This window comes from Camelus bactrianus, chromosome 2 (assembly GCF_048773025.1).
Source record: "Camelus bactrianus isolate YW-2024 breed Bactrian camel chromosome 2, ASM4877302v1, whole genome shotgun sequence".
Classification (NCBI taxonomy): Eukaryota; Metazoa; Chordata; class Mammalia; order Artiodactyla; family Camelidae; genus Camelus; species Camelus bactrianus.
In genome coordinates, this window is record NC_133540.1 from 33,377,672 (window position 1) to 33,389,706 (window position 12,035).

At 33.8% G+C, this 12,035-nt stretch overlaps 1 protein-coding gene across 1 annotated transcript in view; it reads right to left on the reverse strand.

The window, feature by feature from the left end:
- Nucleotides 1-12,035, reverse strand: part of ABCE1 (ATP binding cassette subfamily E member 1) — a 28,399-nt gene continuing 16,364 nt past the window's right edge. Inside the window, exons 11-18 of the mRNA XM_010954590.3 lie at nt 9,973-10,194; nt 8,889-8,948; nt 8,735-8,793; nt 5,084-5,194; nt 4,854-4,996; nt 4,648-4,770; nt 3,240-3,351; nt 1-1,675 (exon numbers count right to left, since the gene is read on the reverse strand). Coding sequence (XP_010952892.1) covers nt 1,628-1,675; nt 3,240-3,351; nt 4,648-4,770; nt 4,854-4,996; nt 5,084-5,194; nt 8,735-8,793; nt 8,889-8,948; nt 9,973-10,194 — 878 coding nt within the window. The 3' untranslated portion in view covers nt 1-1,627. The remainder of the gene's footprint in view (nt 1,676-3,239; nt 3,352-4,647; nt 4,771-4,853; nt 4,997-5,083; nt 5,195-8,734; nt 8,794-8,888; nt 8,949-9,972; nt 10,195-12,035) is intronic.

Here is a 12,035-nt window from a genome sequence, read left to right on the forward strand (position 1 = left end):
TAGCTTTTGTCTTATTTTATTCAATGTATTTGAAGTAATCATTCACAAATTTAACCTATCCTTAAAAATAGGCACTACTTATCTTAGTACAATCCCATTTATGTACAAAACAAACCCTTTACACATTCACACTTAGGTTAAGTGCACAGAAAAAAGCATAAAAGGGAGGATATATATTATTAAACATAAATACTGGTAACCTTTGGGAGGGTAAAATGAAGGAAGACCATAACTCTTTATTCCATATATTTCTATATATTTGAATTTTCACAACAAACGTATTTATGGATTACTTACATAAATTAATTTTTTAAAAGGTATAATGGGGCTCTGTTAAACCCTACTTTCTATCCACTGTTTGCAAATTAATCAAAGCTTCTATCGTTTTAAGGAGCTCTAAAAGTCTGCTTAATAATTTCTAGTTAGTGTAAGTTAGTTCCAGTTCGGCACATTAGTCAGAAGTATAATTAAAGTGGTTTCACACTACAGGTATCCCCCTGTTCAAACTCAGGAACTCAAGAAATTTGGATAGATTTTAGAACTCCTGCTACACACTATTCAAAACTCAAAAAAAAGTCAAATAGATATAGATAATATCCTCTATAACCAAACTTAGAAATGAATATATTTGGTACCAAAGGATACTTTGTATTGCTACTGGGGACTCACTTATTTGCATTAATGTTGCCCTTAGGGAAGTGGTTCACAGTCCCTGTCTGCCCATCAGAAATGTGTGCAATTTTAAAAATATATAGATGCATAGGGAAAAATACGAAGATGCTAACTCTAAAAATTCTGGGCCTATCCTGTACTTTTAAGGAAAACAAATGTTCTTTAAAATGCCTTTTCCTAAATCTTGATCAATGATTATATAAATGTATGTTTAAAGAATAGCACTACTTTGAGAAAAATTACAGAATATACAATCTTATGGAATGCTAAATCTGAATAAGTCAGAGTAAAATTAGGGTTTTCGGGGGGCTAGGAGAAGGGTGTGTTGAAATGATTTTTGATAGATATTCAAAAGCACCAAAAACATTGTAAACAATGCTTAAGTTTGTAATAGTCATTTTCCAGCAGTGGTGTTTTGTACTAGATAATCTTCCCTTGAAAGTCTAAGCACACTGAGAATTTAGTGCAAAGGCTGAAAACAAATCAATACAATCCTGATGTTTATTTATCAAATTTCATCAGTAGAGTCATCGACCGGCCTTAAAAATAAGGGTGGTTTCATTATACTAGAATACTTGGCAAACTATGGAATTACAGAAACTTGTTTCAAGATTTTTAAAAGGGGGCAACACTGGTCAGCATTCGGTACATGAATATATAATATACTTATTGAAAATCTTCGCATACATCATGAAAACTTGGAGGTAATCTGTATAGCTTGAAATGTCTTCATTTTTGAATGTTATGCACAAAAAGGGCCCTATCAAGAACAGAAAAGTGATATTTTCTGTATTCCGATTACAGTTTATAACACAACTGGCTTTTGATGTTATTACAGCAAGTTAAATTCCAAGCTCCAGGGCATGTGGGGTATAAAACCTGATTTTCAGTTTTATATGACAAAAATCCCAATGTTTCTTTTAATAAATGGCTTATCAGTATTCTCAGATTCACTCTAATCATCCAAGAAAAAGTAGTTTCCACTCTTCTTTTGTTCTACATCCTAAAAAATAAAATAGAGAAGCAAGAGAAATCAACACCATTCTCTTGTATGCAGGGCAGACTTTCACCCGCAGCATCACTTCACAGGGTTTATGGTACTGTCTGTCCAGCCGCCTCTGCACTCACTGTCCGCTCCTGGGGATTCCTGGTTCCACCAAAGGCCGGATTACTACCTCTGCTACCCATCCCTACCACAGCACCTTCCTTGGGCCGCCTCATACAAAATCCCTTTACATAAAATGCCTTATTTACATGTCTAAAAATTTGTTATATAAAATACATTTCCAGAAAAACTATTAAGTTCCATTTTCATCATTTACCATTTCATGGTAAAAAGGTAACACTGTCAGTTTGAGAACTGCCTATCATACAAAACGTATATAAAAACAATTTTTCCCAGTACTGTCTACAGACTGGCCAGCAGTGACCCATTTACCTATTTGCCTAGGTGCTCCTCCTTTACTAGAATTCAAATATGACTGTCCAGGACGAGTGTTTATAGAGGAAATGATGAATAGTGTACTGGCGACTGAGCCACACAAGAAAACTACAATACAAAGTGTTTGCAATGTTTCAGAAGAAGTTCTTACAGAAATTAAGCTGTGTGTAGTTAGTGTTCTGGAATTTAGTTCTTCTGTTTAATATGCTTTCCAGAGCTGGGAAAACTTTAATTTTAAATTAAAACTCACTATTTCATTATCCTAGACAAGAGTAAGGTAAGTCATTTATAAACACAATACATAGTGAAGGCTAGGCACCCAGACATTGTGTCAGGTGCTTAAATACGTATGATGTGCACCACGACCTTGGCTCTGCCTTCCAAGAGCTCACAGGTCAGAAGCAAAGCTAGGAGTACAAACACAAAAACAATGAAATCGAGTAAGTGCTACAGGTATGCATAATGTACCTGTACAGCTTCTAAGTATTAAGGATGATGGCTAGAGGGCTATGAAATGTAGGCAACATTTTAAGGAGGCATTTCAAATACTAGAAACAGAAGTGCTTTTTTAGAGTTCGTTTTTTCTTTGACAAAGAAATGACTGCCTTCTAAAAACCGTATTTCACAGACCACATTAAGTGTAGGGTGCACAATTATTTTATATACCAAAAAGAAAGAAACACTGCCAATTTAACTGACAATGTTTTTCCATTATTTAGAATTTAATGCTTATTGAAGAAGCTTGTTTAGACTTTAAATATACATTTTAATCATGTGTTTGTTCTTGTGCATGCGCAAAAAGAAAGATGTGTACAAAAAACTGGTCAAATTAACTATTTGAAAAAACTTCTTTGCTTCAAAGGCAAATGAGTGTAATCTTTCTGAAGATATTTAAAATGACAATTATACTCAACAAGAGGTACAACAGTGGGCGCACCTCAAAGAGACAACGCGGCAATGGCCGCTGCATCACAACTGCTGCCCCAGAATGAAGTATGCCATCAGATGCTAAGATGTACAAGACATGAATCTCAGAACGAAGTATGACACGGATTTTAATGAACCATGCCTTTTCATTATTTACACTGAGAAGTTATCCGTGATTTAAGATAATTTTTCTACATACCTTAATTGAATTGAGTTTGTTTATTCTTGGCCTATAGTTGTTTGGATCTCTTCTGAATGTAATTTCAAGCTGAGACAAAAATTTATTCATGCCAGCCAAAAGGGTTTGAGGACTAGGGGAAAAATAAAATCTATTAATTGTGATCGAATTTTACCCCCCAAATGTAACTACTTTTTGGGATGAAGAGTATTATGAATCACTGTTCCCTCTAATTCCCCAATCATGTCATCTGAATAACAGTATAATCACAGTATATTAAAAATTCTATATTCAGAAATGTCTTTGCTTGGACTACATAGTTTGGCTGCATTTTTGTGCAAAACACACAGTTTAAAGTGTGCTTCTGATCTGGAAAAAGAAACATTTAGACAAGTACTACTTTAGAAAAATTACACAACTGTAGAATTTCAAATCTAGGATTTTTAGGGGAGAAGAGAATTTAATAGAAAAGGTATTTATGTTAGAAATCTGGCACTAAAGGGAGTATGTACAACCTAATGGTTTTTAGTAATAACTTCTTTTTAAATTTTTATACTTTATTCATCTTTTCTCACCCAAACTAGTTTTTAAATCATACTGTACATGTGGAACATGGTAAGCACTGTGTAAATACAAAGGGAGGATCATTATTTGAATAACCACCCTCGCTAAGAAGTATGTGATTTTCAATAACTGATAACACAGATTTTAAATGGGGAAAAAAAAGGAATTCTGCAAAGCTCAGAAAGTACTTTTATTTCTTGGATGGATTATTCAAACAGGAACTCCATTCCTCCTAAACTAGGAAACACCATGTTGGAATCACATGAAATTATTTTTATAGGTCAACATGGTTGAATATCAGTTAATTTCATACAGTTCAACTTAACAAGGTTTTAGCACTAGAAGTGTAAGAAATTTTTCATTAACTACCTGAATGTTAGGCTTCTCAGTATTACAAGTGCCCTTGATCAAGCCAATAAGTAAAAATGAGAGGAAAAAAAAGGGGGAAACATAAAAGCTTTCATCTTTAACTGTGCTGTGCATCAGTACCAGATATCCAGGTTGTAATGAATTTTACCATTAGCAGTGTAAGATGGGCAAATCATGTAACTTACGACAAAGAATGGAGCAGACAAAACTTAACCTGAAAGAAAAGGTGCGGGGCCGAAAGCTCTGCATGCTTATCCCCCTCGGTCAGGAGTTCTGTACTATAGCCTGAAAACTGCTGTTCTGCCCAGTGCCATCCAGAATTGGATATGAATAACCTTAGGCGTCACAGAGTCATTTCTGTAATTTCTGGCTATTTCCTTATTAAAAATTAAAATAATATGATTAATGTCTAAATGCTTACTCGAAATTTTAAATAATAATGTTCTAATTGTTGGAACTTATAATTAGGTTTGTATACTTTAGAAAGCAATTTTACCTGTTTGCAACTGTGTTCTTAGATGGAACACCATCAAAAACAATGACTCGGTCTGCGAGATACGTGGCCATGATGAAGTCGTGTTCTACAATGAAGGCTGTCTTCTTGGCATGGAGAATGAAACTAAAACACATGATTTTGAAATCTTTTAGTTTGGTATCACCAAATTTTCAAATGCTATATTTAATCAAAAGTAATACTCTTACCGTTTCACAACTCGAGCAGCCATTAATCTTTGCTCAGAATCCAAATAGGCAGACGGTTCATCAATTAAATAGACATCAGCAGGTTTGCCCAAACAAAGAGCTAAAGCTACTCGCTGCAGTTCACCACCAGATAATGTCTGCACCTATTTGCACAAGAAGTTCAACAAACCATGTAGAGACACCAAAGATTAAAGTAATAAAATGATACAACAAAAATTATCTTAAAGTACCTCTTGATCAATGATGTTTTCAATTTGCAGAGGCTTCATCACATCAGTTACAAACTGTGGGTGTGTGTAAGCATCTCTTATCTTCTCATGTAGTAGCTGTCGAACACTTCCCTGTTTTTAATGAAACAAGTATCAACATTTTATTTCAGTACACAACTCTTTGAATTATGAACCTAGACAAAGTTAAACTTCTCAGCAAAGGTGTATCAATTTGCCACTAACAGATATCTATAGTATTTTTATGCTTATCCATCAGCTATGCCATGTTTCCAGACTTTTTAAGTTAAAAACCCATCATTTCCACCAAGTAAACAAAAAAACACAATAATCTTAAAATTTGAAAGTAGTAAATAATGAATGTTTCAGGGAAGAAATCATTTGAGAACAGGAATAATTCTAGAGGTCAACATAGGTATCAAGTAATCTTAGGCAATCAGTAAGATAACACAAAATGCACAATAATGCAATAGGGATGAATTTAAGATGTCTCTTATTTGTTACCTGAGGAGAGGGCTGAGTTTGAGAACTTAAAAGCTAAGCTTATAGAAAGCATCAATGATACAATTTTTATTGTAAGCCACACCATCTCAAATACTCTTAATATGAATACTGAGGTACTGAGTGTAGATACTGGAGTAAATTCTTTGCAACACCTGCAGAAACCAGCCGTTAATAAACATCATAATGTTTTAACGCTCATCCACCCTGTAACATGTGCCACTGATTGACTGATGGGCTGAATAATAGAGGCTCCACCATTTTCTGGAACCTACCAATGTATGAGGTTCCAGTTTCTCCACATCCTCACGAATACTTGTTACTGTCCTTTTGATTTAAGTCATCCTAGTGGGTGTGATATGGTATCTCACTGTGGTTTTGATTTGCACTTCCCTCATGACTAATGACGTTGAGCATCTTTTCATGTGCTTATTGGCCATTTGTGTATTTTCTTTGGAAAAATGTCTATTCAAATCCTTAGCCCATTTAAAGTGAGTTCTAAGAGTTCTCTGTATATTCTGAATACAAGTACCTTATTAGGTGCAAATGATTTCTCCAGCTCTGTGGATAGCCTTTCACTTTTCTGGTTTTACTTGTAGCACAAAACACATTAAATTTTTAAAGATTTTGGAAAAAGATGCCAAACAGACTTTAACAAATTAATCACCAAGTCACCCAAATCTGGGTACAGTTGTGTTTCCTCAGGGTCCCTATCACCGAGATACGGCTGAAGCTTTCCTTCATCCAATTATGCAGGTTTTTACAAGTAATTTGCAAGTTTTCACTTGTAATACAAGTATTTAATAGTAACAACATATAAGTATACTGCAGATAGATTAAAATATTTTCTTTCGAACAAAATTACATAATTTTATATTACTGTCTTATGATATTTGCTGAAATAATTCACACAATTTACTGCAGTGTTTTGGGACTACTAGGACAATACGTTCCTGTCTTTTTACATTTTTTCTAGCCTCTTGTCATTCCAAAGTTTGCGTGCTTTTCTGATAACAGAGGATGCACATTCTTCTGATTGTTTTGCCTTCTGCATATTCTCTAATTTGTAAATTGTGAATTTCTTGTCCTTTATCCCTTTGCATATTATTGGACCTAATATTTGGAAAATATAACCATTCTTTAACTAAAAGTTCCCTAAGTTCTGATAACTTAATGTTTTAATTTGCCTTTGCTTGGTATACAGTATGTGCATTTACAACAGAAATCCCAGGAAGTAGATACAGTGCTAATTTCCAGTACCATTTGATACTTTTTTGTAACATCGACACGTACAGAACCATCCAGTCACTTCTGTTATAGTCATGTATGGCCAGTGGCTTCACTTTTTTAAGACTGTAACAACAAGCAGATGAATCTGAATTTGACACCACAATGGGTGTGTGTTGTCAAAAGTATTCTTATATCCTGAACATCTTTCCACCTCAGGATGACAATTCCACTGTTGTCTTCTTGTGACACCATTTCACCCCTTTTTAGTGGATGGGACATAACATCTTCTGGTATAAACTATTATGCCACACAGTCCCAACCATACGAGTTTTCAAACTCAAAAATTTTAGGGCCAATTTGTAGCTTTTGTAGAAGTTATCTTATATACAATGTACATTCTTCAATAATTTTTCTGCAAGCTCACTGCAAACATTTTGAGCTAATAATCTGCCTGACTCCATTAGTCTCTTGTCCAGAATATATTTTTATTGACCACGTATAACCTTTGGTTGAACACAGATATTTTTTTCCATATTTGTGTGTCTTATTTGGTATATACTGTCTACATATAAGCCTTCCTCTTCAAGGAACCACTGTCTCACTGGTTATGATACCTGAGCCCGGTGAAAAAAATTTGATAATTTTCAGTCAAAGTGTTAATCAATGGTAATATTTTTCCAAGCTTATCACCTCTTTCAATCATTTCATTATTTGCAAAGTGCAAATTTGATATTAAAATGATTATGAGACATTATGGTATGTGGCAATGTGAAATTGTAAAGGGATCTTTTGACCAATATTTAGTAATAGATATTGATTTCAATAGACTCATCCAAACTAGAAGAGCAAGGAATTCTTCAATTTCTTCAGAAGTAGGTTCCCACCTCTTCATTCGACTATATTCCACATTTAGATGTTGAAGTAATTTTTGTTGCACGTACCTATATGCCTCCTTTACCAGGTTTATTATTTCGTCATCTAAAAATAGCAAAAGAACTTCACCTGGGCTGCTATCATGAGGTAATTCTGTCAGAGGTCCACTTTTTCCTGTGATTATAAATGACCTCTGTCTGCCAGTAAACCCTTTCCACTCAGTACTGTCCAGTGCACCGTCATCCTCATCATCTGTTTCTTCCTCTCCTTCTACAACTCATTGTTCTAAAATCTCCTGTTTTCAACTTCAAGATCATTCTCCTCATTCTCTGAGCTTGAACTTGACAAAATTTTATTTATATGTCTTCTTCTGGATAACCTCATTGTCACTACTAGTGTCACTTTCAACTGTGTTTTTACATTGTCTGACAGACAGTGTAAAGATATGAAAAACCACAGAACCACACTTGAAAGATGTATAGACTTTGAGACACAGAATAAAACTGCCAAGCTGAGTCAAGCAGAGCAGGTGAACGAACAGAGTACCATTCTAAACAACTGCTTATCTATCAGTTCTACTAATTGGATCATGGATCACTCTTGAGCTAATGAATGTCAAAGTAACACCACAATGTCAAGACTATTCTGTTACCTGAATTTATTCCATGCAGAATAATGACACTCCAAGAAGAAATAAAACTGTAAAGAGGCTGAAAATTGAAAATAAGAAAATTTTTTTTTGACAATTCCCATTATACTGGAAAAAGATTAATTATAAGCACATACACTGTTAGTGCGTCACACTGTGGTGAAGTGTGAATTTGGGCCCTGCAGGAAACACACCCAACCCACAGTGGGTGATCAACCTGTTAAAAAGTTTTCCTAGTAGTGGAAATGAATTAAGGACTGTAGTAGTCCTAATATCTTCCTTAGCACTTTCATTATGCCTGTACAGAAACTAATTTGGAGAAGGATTTTGATACAGTTTAAGATTAATGCTCTATGTAGATATAAGCTTTTCTTTAATAACAAAATAACAGAGTAACTCACCGTTGATTTGGGACTGATTTTCTGTGGCTTATAACTGACATTTAGAATTGGTACTTCCCCTGCAAAATAATGCAAATAAGACACTGAGAACTGCCCAGACCTTTAAAGTTTACTATGTGGAACAGGGTAAAAAGACTCAACATCACAACTGTACCTCCTTCATCAGGTTTAAGTCTTCCAGCAAGCATTCTGATAAATGTCGTTTTACCAGTACCTGGCAACACAACATAAAACAAACTGACTTGCAAGATGCTTCACATTTAGAGTAAGTCACTATGCACTACTGGGTTTTCACTGAGAAATTAGTTTTAAAGATACACACTGGCACTGATGAATTCTGGAAGTTATACAGAAAAATATCTGAACACTGATGATTCATCTCTCAAGTATCATTTTATACTAAATGGCAAGAATACAGACTAGAGATTATAGTGGCCATTTTAATAAATGGTGGGTCTATAAAGTATAAGTCTTGGGTTTGATCTTAAAAGATTTATTTAGCCAAATTATCAATGCATACAATTTACTGTTAAGACAGCACAATACTGTTATGATTGATACCATCATCAAAAGTCCATTTATATGAAGTATTTAATTGCAACCTAGCTCAAAATTTCTCCATTAACTAATGACTAATATATTGCAACAATCATCAAAAATTTTTTCTTCTACAGTTTTGTACCCTGTAAGTACACAATTCAAATCTTCTTTTTTTTAATCATGAAAGCAATACCAGATATTTGGTACTCAAATTCATCTCATAGCCATATTTACAATGGCAATCTAATATTAAAAAATGCTGGTAATAACAACTGTTTACAAAGTTAGATTAGCCTGAATTTAAAATAAGAAAAGCTCCAAATGGAGGAGTGCAAGGAAAACATTTTAAACTAGACTGCTTCTGAATTACCAATTTATCCTTTCTTTCCTAGTCAGTTTCCAGGATGAATAAATGCTGTCTGTACCAACTTATACACAGAAAAACCAGTTTAGAAAAAAAAATCTTATTTTCACTGAAAGTTAACTAAAACAAAATAAGAAATATGAACTTGATTGAATGACAGTGAGACTAAACCATATGTTGTCACAAAAATGTTAACTAGACTGAGCAATGTATGATATGAATTCATTCCAGCTCTCAAACCTATAACTGAGTCAAAGTTTTTCAGAGTAATTGGAACTCAGTCACTGGATAAATAGAATAGACTTTCAAATATCACAAATTAAGAAAAACTCACCATTTTCCCCCAACATCACCATGATTTCAGAATCTGTAAACTCTCCAGCTACAATTCCTAGCTCAAACTCTCCCATCTTTTTCTTCATTCCAGGGTATTTATACATACACATCTTTTTAACTTCTTCTTCATTTGCTGTCTCAGCCACTTTAAAAACAAGTGATGCATCTCTGAATCTCAAGTTTTCTGTTGGAACGTAGCCATCCAAAAAAATGTTTATGCCTGACAGAAAGTTATTGATGATAGATTAGTAAAGATCAATTCAAGACTGAACTTTTTCCACAGCAAGAAATTATCATATGAAAGTCAAAACCCTAGGCTCTCTTGGGAGCAATCTGTGCATAGATTTATATTGCTATAGATTTACAACATGCACTGTGACAACATGGTGTTTCATGTACCTAATGCAAGTTTAAATAATTTATGCATACATATGTCCTATATATTCAAACACATATACACAAGCACATCTTTTCATTACTACTGATTTTTATATTTTTTCCATCATATTTTATGTGGAAGCCTATGATGCCATTTTTTTCTGTAGTTTTAAATCAAAAATTGTTATTTTTTTCTAAAAATGACAAGTAGGTAATATTTTCATAGACTGACATAAAATGAAATAGTCAGGAATAATATTTTACACAATTTAAGTTATAAGTATTCATTTTCATTTGAGATATAACCATCTAAGTTGAAGTTACGATTTACTACTTTTTCATATGAATTTTGAAATGAAATTTACAATAACAAAGTAACTTCATTAAACAGTTTGGCTTCACTGTACAAACACCATTTTCTAAAAAGATTTTAATAACTGAAAATAAACTAACACATTGTACATGAAAATCCCTCCATACTAAAGTTGTTAAGATCCATATTGGCAGATGCACAGAAATGGAAAAGTGGGTTGTTTGGGAAGCAGTGAAAAGATGTGTTTTTCATTGTTTACTATACATAAGAGAAGTAAGAGAAGGACAATTAGCTGAAGTTTTGGAAGGTCTTGAAAGAAAGTCTAAGGGTGTTATTCATTTCATCTGTACTTAAGAACCATATCTAGGCCTTCTCAGTCTAGAATATAGGTGTTCAATAAATATTTGCTGACAGAACAAATAAGCATTTATTCTGCCCAAATCAGCATTTTTAATCTTAAACTATTTAAAAATTATACGTGAGGTTAAAAAAGATTAAAACCAAAAATTAAATAAAAACATAAACTTGAAGGACTCGTAGTGGCCCTTTAGTACAAGTGCCTGCTTAATTCATCAGGTAAGAAAATGAAGGCTCAGAGAAGTGACTTTATGCAAAAAACATTAACAAGTCAGCCTTATACATTTCTACTGCAATGTTTCTCTTAAATCAACTTAAAAATGAGTTCAAGGTAAAACTGTCTTTACAGTTCATAAAGAGCTTTTACATATGCTGTGTTAATTTCAGTACATCAAAGGAAAACAGAAAGATTAAGTGCACTCTGTTACCTGAATTGTTTCAACAGATGGGGCATGTTAAAAACCAGGACCCATTTCTTGAAAGGCATAGCCTTTACATACTACATTTCTAACCGGAATTGTGAAGACCGACTGCCAGGTACTCATGTCATTATTAGTGTGATTCTAGAACTACTAATGGCATAGAGTAGGTACTGAATAAATACTTGCTAAATAAAACATTAATAATTGCTTATGATGGCATCTCTTGAGACAACCGAACAGAAAACTGGGCAATCTCACAAATTTTCCCTTAAAATATGTATTTATCTCAAATGTACAAGTAGATAAGTGACAGCTATTCCTTCCCCACATCTTATACTACACATACACTTTTTATAAATTAAAAAAGCTACCATTGCCTTTTTATGCAGAGTGTGATGCAATGTAAGTTCTTTCCCCAAAAGTTTCTTAGGTAACTCAAAAACGATCTCTTCGAAGAGACAGCTTAAAAAAAAAAAAAAAAAAAAAAAAAGAGCCTCCACAACCCAGGGAGCTACAAGGCTACATAAATCCTTATTCTTATAGAAATATGGTATTTTTCAAGATATGAACTAAGTTAAGTAGTCCTTTATG